This window comes from Oncorhynchus gorbuscha, linkage group LG10, assembly GCF_021184085.1.
Source record: "Oncorhynchus gorbuscha isolate QuinsamMale2020 ecotype Even-year linkage group LG10, OgorEven_v1.0, whole genome shotgun sequence".
NCBI classification, from domain to species: domain Eukaryota; kingdom Metazoa; phylum Chordata; class Actinopteri; order Salmoniformes; family Salmonidae; genus Oncorhynchus; species Oncorhynchus gorbuscha.
Genome location: NC_060182.1, coordinates 19,012,874 through 19,032,316, shown reverse-complemented (window position 1 = coordinate 19,032,316; position 19,443 = coordinate 19,012,874). Strand labels below are relative to the sequence as shown.

The 19,443-nt window shown below is 44.3% G+C and overlaps 1 protein-coding gene across 5 annotated transcripts in view; it reads left to right on the top strand.

The window, feature by feature from the left end:
- LOC124045623 (dedicator of cytokinesis protein 3-like) overlaps positions 1–19,443 on the top strand; it is a 108,094-nt gene that overhangs the window by 39,990 nt on the left and 48,661 nt on the right. For 3 of the 5 annotated variants that reach the window (XM_046365060.1, XM_046365058.1, XM_046365056.1), the window contains exons 4-7: positions 298–356; positions 2,856–2,952; positions 8,522–8,670; positions 9,797–9,881. In XM_046365060.1, the coding sequence (XP_046221016.1) occupies positions 298–356; positions 2,856–2,952; positions 8,522–8,670; positions 9,797–9,881 (390 nt within the window). The remainder of the gene's footprint in view (positions 1–297; positions 357–2,855; positions 2,953–8,521; positions 8,671–9,796; positions 9,882–19,443) is intronic. The other 2 variants (XM_046365061.1, XM_046365057.1) reach the window with 1 other exon arrangement.

Below are 19,443 nucleotides of genomic sequence, written 5' to 3'. Positions count from 1 at the left end.
TCTGTGTTTGTGTGTGTGCATGCATGCTAGTGTATGTGTGTGTCAGAGAGAGTTAGAGCAGTATTAAAATAGCCACAATCTAAGAGTAGCTTGTTGCTACAGTAGTCTTTCTCTGTCAACACAGCTCTAGTCCTCTAACAACTGCTCCACATTACAGTTGACCAAAGCATAACAAGTACAACACAGGACACACATGCAACATGTGGGACATACTGTTTACATGCATGTAGACGACTATGGTCTTCAGTTGCAGGACCTTGCTACTCTCTTTTTAACACTTTTGCCCTATCCATCCAGCAGGGTATATTCCCAGCCAGCTATGTCCACCTGAAGAAATCCACAGTCAGCAACAGAGGGTGAGTCTCTTCCTGTTAAGTCATAAGACCAATGTGATAGATGAGATAAGTAGAACAGGAGCATTGGTTCATGGAAGTCAAAGGAAGCGGTGTCTTTCCCACAACATACTGTCATGCTGCCATTGGGTCAGATTCAATGATGGGTGGTGTGTGCATGTCTTGCCCATTTCTGTGGCCTCATTTCCCTCATCACTGATCTGTGACGATATATACTTAAACAGCATTAGTTCAGCGAAGCATGCCAACACACACACACACACACACACACACACACACACACACACACACACACACACACACACACACACACACACACACACACACACACACACACACACACACACACACACACACACACACACACACACACACACACACACACACACACACACACACACACACACTCCAACGGACACACACGACAGCAGTGGTTATCAGAGCTGTTCAAGGCACAAAAGCTGTTCATGGCAGTGGAAGCTAAGAGCAGGCAAAGCAAAGACAGGCAGGCAGGCAGGCAGGCAGGCAGGCAGGCAGGCAGGCAGGCAGGCAGGCAGGCAGGCAGGCAGGCAGGCAGGCAGGCAGGCAGGCAGGCAGGCAGGCAGCTAGTGTTGATGGAGATTAGGCTAGGATCAGTATCTTTACAGTGTGGACTGGGTGGCTACTTCACAGTGTGGGCACGGAGGATACTTCCCAGTGTGGACTGGGAGGATACTTCACAGTGTGGATTGGGATGATACTTCACAGTGTGGATTGGGAGGATACTTCACAGTGTGGACTGGGATGATACTTCACAGTGTGGATTGGGATGATACTTCACAGTGTGGATTGGGAGGATACTTCACAGTGTGGACTGGGATGATACTTCACAGTGTGGATTGGGATGATACTTCACAGTGTGGATTGGGAGGATACTTCACAGTGTGGACTGGGAGGATACTTCACAGTGTGGACTGGGGGGATACTTCACAGTGTGGACTGGGAGGATACTTCACAGTGTGGATTGGGATGATACTTCACATTGTGGACTGGGGGGATACTTCACAGTGTGGATTGGGAGGATACTTCACAGTGTGGATTGGGATGATACTTCACAGTGTGGACTGGGAGGATACTTCACAGTGTGGACTGGGAGGACACTTCACAGTGTGGATTGGGATGATACTTCACAGTGTGGATTGGGAGGATACTTCACAGTGTGGACTGGGAGGATACTTCACAGTGTTGACAGGGAGGATACTTCACAGTGTTACACCAACGCCCTCCAGTGCCGCTATAGCACATAGGACCTAGTCAGAGAGCTCTCATTTGCTTTTAAAACAATGACATTTTAACATTTAAATTCACATTTCTGTAATCGAGCAGACACTCTTATCCAGAACAATTAGGGTTTAGTGCCTTGCTCAAGGGAACATCGACAGATTTTTTTTATCTAGTTGACTAGGGGATTCGAACTAGCGACCTTTCAGTTACTTGCCCAATGCTCTTAACAGCTAGGCTACCTGACGCCCAATCATCAATTAACGGTGCAGAAGTTGGTATTGTGACACTTCCCCGCTCAGAGTTGCACTTGAGATATGTGCATTGCTGTTCAGTGTGGTTAATGATGTGAAACACCTACAGATGTAGGAACTTAATTTGATCACTCTTTTGTTGCTGAGAACTTTCCTACACAGCATGAAATTGAAACTTGTAGTGTATTCAAGGTTTAAGAAGGCTTCTAAAGTTTGTAACTTCTACTTTAAAATGTCAGACTTGATTTGCCCTAAAGACAAACGTTATCAACCCCTACAAATAATGTCCATGAATTAGAAACCAGATAATAATTCACATTTCATGTTGCTGCGAGATTATTTTCCTACTGTGAAAAACTGGCTCAAATTAACATCATATACATCTGTACGGTTTCTCCTCAGTTCTCCCAATGCATCACATCTATGCTGGAGATATAGAGTATCATTCTAACTTGTTATGTAATGAATGAACTGTCTTATGGTTTTAACTAGACCCATTTTATATAGAACAAAATGTAAAAGGTCAGCAATGCATAGTTGTACATTATGGAATCCAAAACCACAGTGCATAGAACCACATCTCACAACATAACTTGGCTGTCTTCTGTCTGTCTTGCTGAAGGTCTTTCTCTTGTCTTACATTTAGTCTCATGGTTGGCACTCTGAACAATAAATTATGTCTATTGTGTTTTTGCTCTAATGATCCATTGTAATCCTAATTTCACAAAGTGAAAAGCTCATTACTGTGTAATGTTTTATTATTTTGAATCATGAGTTATGTCATTACAGTGTCAGCTCAGGGCAGTGATCTAAATGTGTGTGTATGTGTGAGTGTGTGCATGCATGCTTGAGTGTGTGTATGTATCCATGTGTGTTTGTGCGTGCGTTCAATTATTTCTGTTTTTGTTTCTCTATTTGTTTCCCTCTGTCAAATCTGAATATTTCTGAGTGTCTGACTCTGTTTCTATAACTGTGTGTCTCACCCTAGGGTGTGTGAGACGGTGGTGCCTCTGGAAGATCCTATCATCACTGAGACCACCTCCACCCTGCAGGAATGGGGCGTGCTGTGGAAGCAACTCTACGTGGTGAGTGCCTTTTCACCTTTCACTGGGAGACCTCTGTCTAGTGTCGAGGAAACACTGGGTCCGTTTAGATGCAATGTGCAGGGTTAGAAGATCATCGGAAAGGGAACAAGAAATAGGAGCTGCATCCATCCATGCATTACATACTCAGCTCAAGAGATTTGATGAGAGACATTTTTACCTACAGTATGCAGGTTCCATCCACCTCACTCAATACCTGAAAAGCCCATGTCTATTTGCAAGATACTGTGGGATAGTAAGAAACCATTGGGGTTGAACACACTGTACTGCAAATACAGCCCCTTCCCATGAATCCCCATAACATGTCCTAAAGGCTGTCACTCCACTCTATGTCTTCATATTACTGTAAAATCAAAAATAGTCATTGGCCATAAATAATGTCCTAGATAGCTAGCTGTCATAGGCAATTTCACTGTATGTCACTCTGCTGTTACCACAGCTCTTTGTCTAGCCTCGTCCCAGATCTCTATGTGCAGTAGCCAACTCCTCTATCGTTGGCATGCCATTCATACCAATGATAGTCAGAAGAGATAGCTGAAGCCCACACAGATCTGGCCCAGGCTAATGTTTACCTGTCATGGTCTATTATAACATCAACTTAAAACCCAATACAGTTCTGTACATTCAGCCAGCATCCTCATCCTCCTCTCACTTTATAAATGTTCCATGAGACCTAAATAAACCCTTATCATGCTAAGTGTAGAGGGGGCAGGAGCCAGGAGGATGTAGCTAGTGAATGTAGCTGCAGCTTGAGCTGAGAGGAGGGAGATGTTGTCGAGCTGGCAGCGTGTTTTTACGTAACCTCTCACTGAGGACTGCTCATGCTCAGAGGAGCCAAGGAGCCCGGGGCGGCACTGTGGTGATGTAACTTCCTGTCAAGCACGACTAATACAAACCATTGATTTAACACTGCACTCATTCTGCCCCCCTGTTTGGTAGCCAGTGTAGCCAGTCACCACCACGGTTACCATCCATAAAAAGCAGGATGTATCATTGGCTAGATGTTGACAAGTTTATTAGATTTTTCCTTGAAAGTTTTGCCCTCGAGGCGTTTTGCTGCCAATTAGAATTCATAGTGGTACTTCAGGGAGCGATGGCTTGAGCATTAATGTGTATCTGTTGTAATGTACATAATTAGACCTTACAGAACAGCCGTCCGAGATGCCTCATCAACTCTGACTAAAATCTTTGTTTTCCTACAGCCACGAGCAGTTTGAGAACATGGAATGTTTATCCTCATTAAATGTACATGAACGTTGTGGATGCGCTTAATCTTTGCACTTATTTAAACAAACCTGGGAAGTAGTGTGCGCTGCTCAATTAAAAGTGATGTCCTTGGTCATGGAGAAAAGTTTGTTTCCATGAAGCTGTGGCTGATGAAACCCTGTATCACCTGTAGGTCAACTGAGTAGGACTTTAAAAAATATTATTTTCCTAATTAATTATGTTAGAACTCATATGGTAACTAGGTAGCATCCAATGGAACTCATATGGTAACTAGTTAGCCTCCAATGGAACTCGTATGGTAACTAGTTAGCCTCCAGTAGAACTCATATGGTAACCTGGTATTCTTCAATGGAACTTGTATGGTAACTAGGTAGCCTCCAATGGAACTCGTATGGTAACTAGGAAGCCGCCAGTGGAACTCATATGGTAACTAGGAAGCCGCCAGTGGAACTCATATGGTAACTAGGCAGCCTCCAATGGAACTCATATGGTAACTAGGTAGTCTCCAATGGAACTCGTATGGTAAATAGATAGCCTCCAATGGAACGCGTTTGGGAACTAGGTAGCCTCCAATGGAAATCATATGGTCACTAGGTAGCCTCCAATGGAACTCGTTTGGGAACTAGGTAGCCTCCAATGGAAATCATATGGTCACTAGGTAGCCTCCAAAGGAACTTGTTTGGGAACTAGGTAGCCTCCAATGGAACTCGTTTGGGAACTAGGTAGCCTCCAATGGAACTCGTTTGGGAACTAAGTAGCCTCCAATGGAACTCGTTTGGGAACTAGGTAGCCTCCAGTAGAACTCATATGGTAACTAGTTAGCCTCCAATGGAACTCATATGGTAACTAGGTAGTCTCCAATGGAACTCGTATGGTAACTAGGTAGCCTCCAATGGAAATCATATGGTAACTAGGTAGCCTCCAATGGAAATCATATGGTAACTAGGTAGCCTCCAATGGAAATCATATGGTAACTAGGTAGCCTCCAATGGAAATCATATGGTAACTAGGTAGCCTCCAATGGAACTCGTTTGGGAACTAGGTAGCCTCCAATGGAAATCATATGGTAACTAGGTAGCCTCCAATGGAAATCATATGGTAACTAGGTAGCCTCCAATGGAACTCATATGGTAACTAGGCAGCCTCCAGTAGAACTCATATGGTAACTAGTTAGCCTCCAATGGAACTCATATGGTAACTAGGTAGTCTCCAATGGAACTCGTATGGTAAATAGATAGCCTCCAATGGAACGCGTTTGGGAACTAGGTAGCCTCCAATGGAAATCATATGGTCACTAGGTAGCCTCCAATGGAACTCGTTTGGGAACTAGGTAGCCTCCAATGGAACTCGTTTGGGAACTAGGTAGCCTCCAATGGAACTCGTTTGGGAACTAGGTAGCCTCCAATGGAACTCATTTGGGAACTAGGTAGCCTCCAATGGAACTCGTTTGGGAACTAGGTAGCCTCCAATGGAACTCTTTTGGGAACTAGGTAGCCTCCAATGGAACTCATTTGGGAACTAGGTAGCCTCCAATGGAACTCATTTGGGAACTAGGTAGCCTCCAATGGAACTCGTTTGGGAACTAGGTAGCCTCCAATGGAACTCTTTTGGGAACTAGGTAGCCTCCAATGGAACTCATTTGGGAACTAGGTAGCCTCCAATGGAACTCATTTGGGAACTAGGTAGCCTCCAATGGAACTCGTTTGGGAACTAGGTAGCCTCCAATGGAACTCGTTTGGGAACTAGGTAGCCTCCAATGGAACTTGTTTGGGAACTAGGTAGCCTCCAATGGAAATCATATGGTAACTAGGTAGCCTCCAATGGAACTCTTTTGGGAACTAGGTAGCCTCCAATGGAACTCGTTTGGGAACTAGGTAGCCTCCAATGGAACTTGTTTGGGAACTAGGTAGCCTCCAATGGAACTCGTTTGGGAACTAGGTAGCCTCCAATGGAACTCGTTTGGGAACTAGGTAGCCTCCAATGGAACTCGTTTGGGAACTAGGTAGCCTCCAATGGAACTCGTTTGGGAACTAGGTAGCCTCCAATGGAAATCATATGGTAACTAGGTAGCCTCCAATGGAAATCATATGGTAACTATGTAGCCTCCAATGGAACTCGTTTGGGAACTAGGTAGCCTCCAATGGAAATCATATGGTAACTAGGTAGCCTCCAATGGAAATCATATGGTAACTAGGTAGCCTCCAATGGAAATCATATGGTAACTAGGTAGCCTCCAATGGAAATCATATGGTCACTAGGTAGCCTCCAATGGAACTCGTTTGGGAACTAGGTAGCCTCCAATGGACATCATATGGTAACTAGGTGGCCTCCAATGGAACTCATTTGGGAACTAGGTAGCCTCCAATGGAACTCTTTTGGGAACTAGGTAGCCTCCAATGGAACTCATTTGGGAACTAGGTAGCCTCCAATGGAACTCATTTGGGAACTAGGTAGCCTCCAATGGAACTCGTTTGGGAACTAGGTAGCCTCCAATGGAACTCGTTTGGGAACTAGGTAGCCTCCAATGGAACTTGTTTGGGAACTAGGTAGCCTCCAATAGAAATCATATGGTCACTAGGTAGCCTCCAATGGAACTCTTTTGGGAACTAGGTAGCCTCCAATGGAACTCGTTTGGGAACTAGGTAGCCTCCAATGGAACTTGTTTGGGAACTAGGTAGCCTCCAATGGAACTCGTTTGGGAACTAGGTAGCCTCCAATGGAACTCGTTTGGGAACTAGGTAGCCTCCAATGGAACTCGTTTGGGAACTAGGTAGCCTCCAATGGAACTCGTTTGGGAACTAGGTAGCCTCCAATGGAAATCATATGGTAACTAGGTAGCCTCCAATGGAAATCATATGGTAACTATGTAGCCTCCAATGGAACTCGTTTGGGAACTAGGTAGCCTCCAATGGAAATCATATGGTAACTAGGTAGCCTCCAATGGAAATCATATGGTAACTAGGTAGCCTCCAATGGAAATCATATGGTAACTAGGTAGCCTCCAATGGAAATCATATGGTCACTAGGTAGCCTCCAATGGAACTCGTTTGGGAACTAGGTAGCCTCCAATGGACATCATATGGTAACTAGGTGGCCTCCAATGGAACTCGTTTGGGAACTAGGTAGTCTCCAATGGAACTTGTTTGGGAACTAGGTAGCCTCCAATGGAAATCATATGGTAACTAGGTAGCCTCCAATGGAAATCATATGGTAACTAGGTAGCCTCCAATGGAAATCATATGGTAACTAGGTAGCCTCCAATGGATCTTGTTTGGTAACTAGTTAGCCTCCAATGGAACTCGTATGGTAACTAGTTAGCCTCCAATGGAAATCATATGGCAACGAGGCAGCCGCCAGTAGAACTCATATTGTAACTGGGTAGCCTCCAGTAGAACTCATATGGTAACTGGATAGCCTCCAGTAGAACTCACATGGTAACTAGGTAGCCTCCAGTAGAACGCATATGGTAACTAGGTAGCCTCCAGTAGAACTCATATGGTAACAAGGCAGCCGCCAGTGGAACTCATGGTAACTAGGCAGCCACCAGTGGAACTCATATGGTAACTAGGCAGCCTCCAGTAGAATGCATATGGTAACTAGGCAGCCGCCAGTGGAACTCATATGGTAACTGGGTATTCTCCAGTAGAACTCATATGGTAACTGGATAGCCTCCAGTAGAACTCACATGGTAACTAGGTAGCCTCCAGTAGAACGCATATGGTAACTAGGGAGCCTCCAGTAGAACCACTAGGCAGCCTCCAGTGGAACTCATATGGTAACTAGGTAGCCTAGTAGGACTTAATTAATTATATGAGTATTTTAGCATATGGTATCATATGTAACCTCCAGTAAAAAATAAAGTTCCTTGTTGGTTGTTAATAACAGAGAAACAGGCTTCACTGAACCATTTTCCTTAATAGCTGCATAATTCCGGCATAATTATTTCATGACACAGCCATGTCACAGTGTGTTTTATTAACACTCATTACACTTTCATAACCCTGACCTTATACTGTCAGGAGGAACACCTGCACTCTGACAGTATCTAGTTGGTTAGCTGTGTGTTTCATAATGGAAGTATATTTAAAACCAGGGATCGAATCATGAGGCTGCCTGGAGCTGGAGGTACTGGGTTCTCCCATAGCAGACCAGGGAAGTCTCATCAACGTAGGGGTACTAACAATGAAACATCATTGTTCAGACCAATATACAGTTGGCATACTATAGTGTGGGAGTCTCCAAGACTCAATGTGTATTGAACCATGTAATGTCATATGCAATGTTCTATGTTTTGATCATATTGTTGTGTATGTGATCCACACAGAAGCACAAGGTGGACCTGTTCCACAAACTGCGTCATGTGATGAATGAGCTCATCGACCTGCGCCGGCAGCTCATCCAGGGTCACCTGGCCCAAGACCAGACCAGAGAGATCAAACGCCACATTACTGTGCGCCTGGACTGGGGCAACGAGTGAGTTACTATACTGTATCGCATGGGAAAGAGACCATATTGAGTGTGACCGCGTGTGTGTGTATAATATATAATAATAATATATGCCATTTAGCAGACGCTTTTATCCAAAGCGACTTACAGTCATGTGTGCATACATTCTACGTATGGGTGGTCCCGGGGATCGAACCCACTACCCTGGCTTTACAAGCGCCATGCTCTACCAACTGAGCTACAGAAGGACCAACACTGTATCATGTTACAGTATATAATGTAGATGTAATGTCATGCACAGTCATTTAGCAGACGCATCTATCCAAAGAGACTTCTAGTACTTATCAGAGTACTTATGCAATACTCTATAGTTGGCCCCAGGGGGAATGAATTGATCCCAGGTCCTTGGTGTTGCCAGAACCATGCTCTATCCATCCTACGGGTGCTGTGTTGTGCTCCTATCTTTTTAAAGTTTGGAGCACCAGTGCTACCAAGGAAAATTGTAATTTAGAGCCCTGGACATGATGCTGTGCTGTTGATGAGAACATTGTCAACATCAGATATAAATTCCTGCTGTGCCCATAGAAGAGGAAGCCATGTGAATTATATTGTGCTTACTGAATGAAGTAATGTGAGCTGTCCTTACTGATTGATCCTACGTTATCAACTAGATTAGTAGCCACCCGTAGAGAGAGCTCTCTGGGCTCCATCCTCATCATCCAAGGAAGAGCTTAAAATGAAAAGGCCATATGTTGGGTTAACTTGAAATTTTCCCTTAATCTTTGTTAAATGGATTTGGGTGAACTTTAGATACTTAAAAAATATGTATATTTAGCTAAACTGCATACAACATAAAAACACTGTTTAGTTGGGAAGTTGTATGAATGCTAACGTGCTGCCAATGAGATAATTAGTTATTCAGACAGTGCTCATTAATGAGGAAATGCTTTTTGAATGTCAGGTGTGTTTTCTTGGATGGTTAATGTTATGATTTGTGGACTCCCCATCTCTCTCTCTCTCTCTCTCTCTCTCCCTCTCTCTCTCTCTCTCTCTCTCTCTCTCTCTCTCTCTCTCTCTCTCTCTCTCTCTCTCTCTCTCTCTCTCTCTCTCTCTCTCTCTCTCTCTCTCTCTCTCTCTCTCTCTCTCTCAATAGGCACCTTGGCTTGGACCTTGTTCCTAGAAAGGAGTTTGAAATGGTGGATCAGGATCATATCAGTGTATCTGAACTCTACAAATTGGTACTGTGAACATATGAAACCTTTTCTGTAATTGGTGCATTCTGTACATGGCCATATTATGTGGGTGTTATCTGTGAATGCAAATGTATTACACATCGTTAGCCCTGTCAACCACCTGGCAATTATCGTTAACTCTGTCAACCCCCTGGCCATTATCGTTATCCCTGTCAACCCCCTGGCAATTATCGTTATCCCTGTCACCCCCTGGCCATTATCGTTAGCCCTGTCAACCCCCTGGAAATTATCGTTAGCCCTGTCAACCCCCTGGCCATTATCGTTAGCCCTGTCAACCCCCTGGCAATTATCGTTATCCCTGTCACCCCCTGGCCATTATCGTTAGCCCTGTCAACCCCCTGGCAATTATCGTTATCCCTGTCACCCCCTGGCCATGATCGTTAGCCCTGTCAACCCCCTGGCAATTATCGTTATCCCTGTCACCCCTGGCCATTATCGTTAGCCCTGTCAACCCCTGGCAATTATCGTTAGCCCTGTCAACCCCCTGGCAATTATCGTTAACTCTGTCAACCCCCTGGCAATTATCGTTATCCCTGTCACCCCCTGGCCATTATCGTTAGCCCTGTCAACCGCCTGGAAATTATCGTTAACTCTGTCAACCCCTGGCCATTATCGTTATCCCTGTCAACCCCCTGGCCATTATCGTTAGCCCTGTCAACCCCCTGGCCATTATCGTTAGCCCTGTCAACCCCTGGCAATTATCGTTAGCCCTGTCAACCCCCTGGCAATTATCGTTAGCCCTGTCAACCGCCTGGCCATTATCGTTAACTCTGTCAACCCCCTCCCCTGGCCATTATCGTTATCCCTGTCAACCCCCTGGCCATTATCGTTAGCCCTGTCAACCCCCTGGCAGTTATTGTTATCTCTGTCATCACCTTGGCCGTTATTGTTATCTCTGTCAACCCCCTGGCCATTATTGTTATCTCTGTCATCACCTTGGCCATTATCATTAACTCTGTCAACCCCCTGGCCATTATCATTAACTCTGTCAACCCCCTGGCCATTATCATTAACTCTGTCAACCCCCTGGCCATTATTATTAACTCTGTCAACCCCCTGGCCATTATCATTAACTCTGTCAACCCCCTGGCCATTATCATTAACTCTGTCAACCCCCTGGCCATTATCATTAACTCTGTCAACCCCCTGGCCATTATTATTAACTCTGTCAACCCCTGGCCATTATCATTAACTCTGTCAACCCCCTGGCCATTATTATTAACTCTGTCAACCCCCTGGCCATTATCATTAACTCTGTCAACCCCTGGCCATTATCATTAACTCTGTCAACCCCCTGGCCATTATCATTAACTCTGTCAACCCCTGGCCATTATTATTAACTCTGTCAACCCCTGGCCATTATCATTAACTCTGTCAACCCCTGGCCATTATCATTAACTCTGTCAACCCCCTGGCCATTATCATTAACTCTGTCAACCCCCTGGCCATTATCATTAACTCTGTCAACCCCTGGCCATTATCATTAACTCTGTCAACCCCTGGCCATTATTATTAACTCTGTCAACCCCTGGCCATTATCATTAACTCTGTCAACCCCCTGACCATTATTATTAACTCTGTCAACCCCTGGCCATTATCATTAACTCTGTCAACCCCCTGGCCATTATTATTAACTCTGTCAACCCCCTGGCCATTATCATTAACTCTGTCAACCCCCTGGCCATTATCATTAACTCTGTCAACCCCCTGGCCATTATCATTAACTCTGTCAACCCCTGGCCATTATCATTAACTCTGTCAACCCCCTGGCCATTATCATTAACTCTGTCAACCCCCTGGCCATTATCATTAACTCTGTCAACCCCCTGGCCATTATTATTAACTCTGTCAACCCCCTGGCCATTATTATTAACTCTCTCAACCGCCTGGCCATTATCATTAACTCTGTCAACCCCCTGGCCATTATTATTAACTCTGTCAACCCACTGGCCATTATTATTAACTCTGTCAACCCCCTGGCTATTATCATTAACTCTGTCAACCCCCTGGCCATTATCATTAACTCTGTCAACCCCCTGGCCATTATTATTAACTCTGTCAACCCCCTGGCCATTATTATTAACTCTGTCAACCCCCTGGCCATTATTATTAACTCTGTCAACCCCCTGGCCATTATCATTAACTCTGTCAACCCCCTGGCCATTATCATTAACTCTGTCAACCCACTGGCCATTATTATTAACTCTGTCAACCCCCTGGCCATTATCATTAACTCTGTCAACCCCCTGGCCATTATCATTAACTCTGTCAACCCCCTGGCCATTATTATTAACTCTGTCAACCCCCTTGCCATTATCATTAACTCTGTCAACCCACTGGCCATTAAGAAAACAGTGACCCTCAAGATGCAGGTCATGAATCTTGTTCTAGAGGCAGCTCTGGTCACTAGCTGGCACAGCCACAAAGTCATCCATTTTGTTTTAACCTAACCCTAACCACGCTGTTAACCTTAATGCCTAACCCTAACCTTAAATTAAGACCAAAAAGCACATTTTTTTTCATGGATTTATACAATATAGCCAATTTTGTCTTTGCAGCTCAGTTCTGCCTCCAGGACAAGACTCATCCCAATATAAGTCAACCTGCCCTCAAGATGTGCATTTACTATGCCTTATTATACATGCATAGTGTTCTTTCACAGATATTATACATGCATAGTGTACTTCCACAGATATTATACACTGCTCCAAAAAATAAAGGGAACACTAAAATAACACATCCTAGATCTGAATGAATGAAATATTCTTATTAAATACTTTTTTCTTTACATAGTTGAATGTGCTGACAACAAATCAATTGGATTCAGGTCTGGGGAACGGGCGGGCCATTCCATAGCATCAATGCCTTCCTCTTGCAGGAACTGCTGACACACTCCAGCCACATGAGGTCTAGCATTGTCTTGCATTAGGAGGAACCCAGGGCCCACCGCACCAGCATATGTCCTCACAAGGGGTCTGAGGATCTCATCTCGGTACCTAATGGCAGTCAGGCTACCTCTGGCGACCACATGGAGGGCTGTGCGGCCCCCCAAAGAAATGCCACCCCACACCATGACTGACCCACCACCAAACCGGTCATGCTAGAGGATGTTGCAGGCAGCAGAACATTCTCCACGGCATCTCTAGACTGTCACAGGTGCTCAGTGTGAACCAGTTTTCATCTGTGAAGAGCACAGGGCGCCAGTGGTGAATTTGCCAATCTTGGTTTTTATTTTATTTTATTTCACCTTTATTTAACCAGGTAGGCTAGTTGAGAACAAGTTCTCATTTGCAACTGCGACCTGGCCAAGATAAAGCATAGCAGTGTGAACAGACAACACAGAGTTACACATGGAGTAAACAATTAACAAGTCAATAACACAGTAGAAAAAAAGGGGAGTCTATATACAATGTGTGCAAAAGGCATGAGGAGGTAGGCGAATAATTACAATTTTGCAGATTAACACTGGAGTGATAAATGATCAGATGGTCATGTACAGGTAGAGATATTGGTGTGCAAAAGAGCAGAAAAGTAAATAAATAAAAACAGTGTGGGGATGAGGTAGGTGAAAATTGGCGGGCTATTTACCAATAGACTATGTACAGCTGCAGCGATCGGTTAGCTGCTCAGATAGCTGATGTTTGAAGTTGGTGAGGGAGATGAAAGTCTCCAACTTCAGCGATTTTTGCAATTTGTTCCAGTCACAGGCAGCAGAGAACTGGAACGAAAGGCGGCCAAATGAGGTGTTGACTTTAGGGATGATCAGTGAGATACACCTGCTGGAGCGCGTGCTACGGATGGATGTTGCCATCGTGACCAGTGAACTGAGATAAGGTGGAGCTTTACCTAGCATGGACTTGTAGATGACCTGGAGCCAGTGGGTCTGGCGACGAATATGTAGCGAGGGCCAGCCGACGAGAGCATACAAGTCGCAGTGGTGGGTGGTATAAGGTGCTTTAGTGACAAAATGAATGGCACTGTGATAAACTGCATCCAGTTTGCTGAGTAGAGTGTTGGAAGCAATTTTGTAGATGACATCGCCGAAGTCGAGGATCGGTAGGATAGTCAGTGAGTGAAGGAGGCTTTGTTGCGGAATAGAAAGCTGACTCTTGATTTGATTTTCGATTGGAGATGTTTGATATGAGTCTGGAAGGAGAGTTTGCAGTCTAGCCAGACACCTAGGTACTTATAGATGTCCACATATTCAAGGTCGGAACCATCCAGGGTGGTGACGCTAGTCGGGCATGCGGGTGCAGGCAGCGAACGGTTGAAAAGCATGCATTTGGTTTTACTAGCGTTTAAGAGCAGTTGGAGGCCACGGAAGGAGTGTTGTATGGCATTGAAGCTCGTTTGGAGGTTAGATAGCACAGTGTCCAAGGACGGGCCGGATGTATATAGAATGGTGTCGTCTGCGTAGAGGTGGATCAGGGAATCGCCCGCAGCAAGAGCAACATCATTGATATATACAGCGAAAAGAGCCGGCCCGAGAATTGAACCCTGTGGCACCCCCATAGAGACTGCCAGAGGACCGGACAGCATGCCCTCCGATTTGACACACTGAACTCTGTCTGCAAAGTAATTGGTGAACCAGGCAAATTGGTGTTCTCTGGCAAATGCCAAACGGCCTACACGGTGTTGGGCAGTAAGCACAACCCCCACCTGTGGATGTCGGGCCCTCATACCACCCTCATGGAGTCTGTTTCTGACCGTTTGAGCAGACACATGCACATTAGTGGCCTGCTGGAGGTCATTTTTCAGGGCTCTGGCAGTGCTTCTCCTGCTACTCCTTGCACAATAGGTGGAGGTAGACGTCCTGCTGCTGGGTTGTTGCCCTCCTACGGCCTCCTCCACATCTCCTGATGTACTGGCCTGTCTCCTGGTAGCGCCTCCATGCTCTGGACACTACGCTGACAGACACAGCAAACCTTCTTGCCACAGCTCGCATTGATGTGCCATCCTGGATGAGCTGCACTACCTGAGCCACTTGTGTGGGTTGTAGACTCCATCTCATGCTACCACTAGAGTGAAAGCACTGCCAGCATTCAAAAGTGACCAAAAAATCTGCCAGGAAGCATAGGAACTGAGAAGTGGTCTGTTGTTATCACCTGCAGGACCACTCCTTTATTGGGGGTGTCTTGCTAATTGCCTATAATTTCCACCTGTTGTCTATTCCATTTGCACAACAGCATGTGAAATTTATTGTCAATCAGTGTTGCTTCCTAAGTGGACAGTTTGATTTCACAGAAGTGTGATTGACTTGGAGTTACATTGTGTTGTATATGTGTTCCCTTTATTTTTTTGAGCAGTGTACATGCATAGTGTACTTCCACAGATATTATACATGCATAGTGTACTTTCACAGATATTATACATGCATAGTGTACTTCCACAGATATTATACATGCATAGTGTAATTCCACATATATGACTCTTGTGTGTGATAGTATTCTAATAGAAGTGTGTGGGTGTTCATTATTTATTTGTATGGTACACTGACACAGAGAGAGTGTTTATGCAAATTAATGTTGGATTCTGTTTGTGTGTTTGTGTGTGCATGTACGTGTGCGTGTGAGTGTGTGTGTGCATATGCCTGTGTGCTATATGATTTTGTGTGTGTCTGCCTTCTTATGAACATGTAAATGTGTGTGTGTGTGTCTTGTATGCATTTTCTGAGTGAGGGTGTTTTGGAATGCGTGTGCATGTGCATGTGCATGTGCATGTGCATGTGCATGTGCATGTGCATGTGCATGTGCATGTGCATGTGTTTGCGTGCGTGTGTGTGCGTGCGTGCGTGTGTGTGTGTGTGCATGTGTGTGTGTGTTAGGGAATTTGCCGATTATCAAGTCATCTATAGGAAGGTGATTCATGAGAGGCGCGACTCCGCTGTTGTGGATCTAACCATTTCATCCCCCCTATTCTTTAAGCGCACGCTGCTGTCATATTGAGTTTGTCCCTCTCCCAGCACGCATGTGACTCTCACAAGCGAGAATGCACTGTGACAACCTAGAAGAGGTTTTGTAAAAACACACACGTTGGGTTATTGTAAATTAATGTTACAGTCTGGGTTACGTAAACTAATCCCATCTCCAGTTAAGAAATAATAAATAAGTTATATCCTAAATGTTCTCTTGGGATTTTCAATAAGCTGTAGTAACGTAGGAGGGAATTCTAAGCTGTACTAATGTAGGAGGGAGTTCTAAGCTGTACTAATGTAGGAGGGAGTTCTAAGCTATAGTAACGTAGGAGGGAGTTCTAAGCTATAGTAATGTAGGAGGGAGTTCTAAGCTATAGTAACGTAGGAGGGAGTTCTAAGCTATAGTAATGTAGGAGGGAGTTCTAAGCTATAGTAACGTAGGAGGGAGTTCTAAGCTATAGTAACGTAGGAGGGAGTTCTAAGCTACAGTAATGTAGGAGGGAGTTCTAAGCTATAGTAACGTAGGAGGGAGTTCTAAGCTATAGTAATGTAGGAGGGAGTTCTAAGCTATAGTAACGTAGGAGGGAGTTCTAAGCTATAGTAATGTAGGAGGGTGTTCTAAGCTATAGTAACGTAGGAGGGAGTTCTAAGCTGTACTAATGTAGGAGGGAGTTCTAAGCTATAGTTACGTAGGAGGGAGTTCTAAGCTGTACTAATGTAGGAGTGAGTTCTAAACTATAGTAATGTAGGAGGGAGTTCTAAACTATAGTAATGTAGGAGGGAGATCTAAACTATAGTACTGTAGGAGGGAGTTCTAAACTGTAGTAACGTAGGGAAGGAGGGAGTTCTAAACTGTAGTAACTTAGGGTAGGAGGGGGGTTCTAAACTGTAGTAATGTAGGGTAGAAGGGAGTTCTAAACTGTAGTAACGTAGGGTAGGAGGGAGTTCTAAACTGTAGTAACGTACGGTAGGAGGGAGTTCTAAACTGTAGTAATGTAGGAGGGAGATCTAAACTATAATAATGTAGGAGAGAATTCTAAACTGTTGTAACGTAGGGTAGGAGGGAGTTCTAAACTGTAGTAACGTAGGGTAGGAGGAAGTTCTAAACTGTAGTAATGTAGGAGAGAATTCTAAACTGTAGTAATGTAGGGTAGGAGGGAGTTCTAAACTGTAGTAATGTAGGAGGGAGTTCTAAACTATAGTAATGTAGGAGGGAGTTCTAAGCTATATTAATGTAGGAGGGAGTTCTAAACTGTAGTAACGCAGTGTAGGAGGGAGTTCTAAACTGTAGTAACGTAGGGTAGGAGGGAGTTCTAAACTGTAGTAACGTAGGGTAGGAGGGAGTTCTAAACTGTAGTAACGTAGGGTAGGAGGGAGTTCTAAACTGTAGTAATGTAGGGGGGAGTTCTAAACTGTAGTAACGTAGTGTAGGAGGGAGTTCTAAACTGTAATATCGTAGGGTAGGATGGAGTTCTAAACTGTAGTAACGTAGGGTAGGAGGGAGTTCTAAACTGTAGTAATGTAGGAGGGAGTTCTAAACTGTAGTAACTTAGGGTAGGAGGGAGTTCTAAACTGTAGTAATGTAGGGTAGAAGGGAGTTCTAAACTGTAGTAACGTAGGGTAGGAGGGAGTTCTAAACTGTAGTAACGTACGGTAGGAGGGAGTTCTAAACTGTAGTAATGTAGGAGGGAGATCTAAACTATAATAATGTAGGAGAGAATTCTAAACTGTTGTAACGTAGGGTAGGAGGGAGTTCTAAACTGTAGTAACGTAGGGTAGGAGGAAGTTCTAAACTGTAGTAATGTAGGAGAGAATTCTAAACTATAGTAATGTAGGAGAGAATTCTAAACTGTTGTAACGTAGGGTAGGAGGGTGTTCTAAACTGTAGTAACGTAGGGTAGGAGGGAGTTCTAAACTTTAGTAATGTAGGAGAGAATTCTAAACTGTAGTAATGTAGGGTAGGAGGGAGTTCTAAACTGTAGTAATGTAGGAGGGAGTTCTAAACTATAGTAATGTAGGAGGGAGTTCTAAGCTATATTAATGTAGGAGGGAGTTCTAAACTGTAGTAACGCAGTGTAGGAGGGAGTTCTAAACTGTAGTAACGTAGGGTAGGAGGGAGTTCTAAACTGTAGTAACGTAGGGTAGGAGGGAGTTCTAAACTGTAGTAACGTAGGGTAGGAGGGAGTTCTAAACTGTAGTAATGTAGGGGGGAGTTCTAAACTGTAGTAACGTAGTGTAGGAGGGAGTTCTAAACTGTAATATCGTAGGGTAGGATGGAGTTCTAAACTGTAGTAACGTAGGGTAGTAGGGAGTTCTAAACTGTAGTAATGTAGGGTGGGAGGGTGTTCTCAACTGTAGTAACGTAGTGTAGGAGGGAGTTCTAAACTGTAATATCGTAGGGTAGGATGGAGTTCTAAACTGTAGTAACGTAGGGTAGTAGGGAGTTCTAAACTGTAGTAATGTAGGGTGGGAGGGTGTTCTCAACTGTAGTAACGTAGGGTGGGAGGGTGTTCTAAACTGTAGTAATGTAGGGGGGAGTTCTAAACTGAAGTAACGTAGGGTAGGAGGGAGTTCTAAATTGCAGTAACGTAGGGTAGTAGGGAGTTCTAAACTGTAGTAACGTAGGGTAGGAGGGAGTTCTAAACTGTAGTAACGTAGGGTAGTAGGGAGTTCTAAACTGTAGTAACGTAGGGTAGGAGGGAGTTCTAAACTGTAGTAATATAGGAGGGAGTTCTAAACTGTAGTAATGTAGGCTAGGGGGAGTTCTAAACTGTAGTAATGTAGGAGGGAGTTGTAAACTGTAGTAACGTAGGGTAGGAGGGAGTTCTAAACTGAAGTAACGTTGGGGAGTAGGGAGTTCTAAACTGTAGTAACGTAGGCTAGGAGGGAGTTCTAAACTGTAGTAATGTAGGAGGGAGTTCTAAACTGTAGTAAAGTAGGGTAGGAGGGAGTTCTAAACTGTAGTAATGTAGGAGGGAGTTCTAAACTGTAGTAACGTAGGGTAGGAGGGAGTTCTAAACTGTAGTAACGTAGGGTAGGAGGGAGTTCTAAACTGTAGTAACGTAGAGTAGGAGGGAGTTCTAAACTGTAGTAACTTAGGGTAGAAGGGAGTTCTAAACTGTAGTAACGTAGGGTAGGAGGGAGTTCTAAACTGTAGTAACGTAGGGTAGGAGAGAGTTCTAAACTGTAGTAATGTAGGAGGGATATCTAAACTATAGTAATGTAGGAGAGAGTTCTAAACTGTAGTAATGTAGGGTAGGAGGGAGTTCTAAACTGTAGTAATGTAGGGTAGGAGGGAGTACTAAACTGTAGTAATGTAGGAGGGAGTTCTAAACTGTAGTAACGTAGGGTAGTAGGGAGTTCTAAACTGTAGTAATGTAGGAGGGAGTTCTAAACTGTAGTAAGGTAGTGTAGGAGGGAGTTCTAAACTGTAGTAATGTAGGAGGGAGTTCTAAACTGTAGTAACGTAGGGTAGTAGGGAGTTCTAAACTGTAGTAATGTAGGAGGGAGTTCTAAACTGTAGTAATGTAGTGTAGGAGGGAGTTCTAAACTGTAGTAACGTAGTGTAGGAGGGAGTTCTAAACTGTAGTAATGTAGTGTAGGAGGGAGTTCTAAACTGTAGTAACGTAGGGT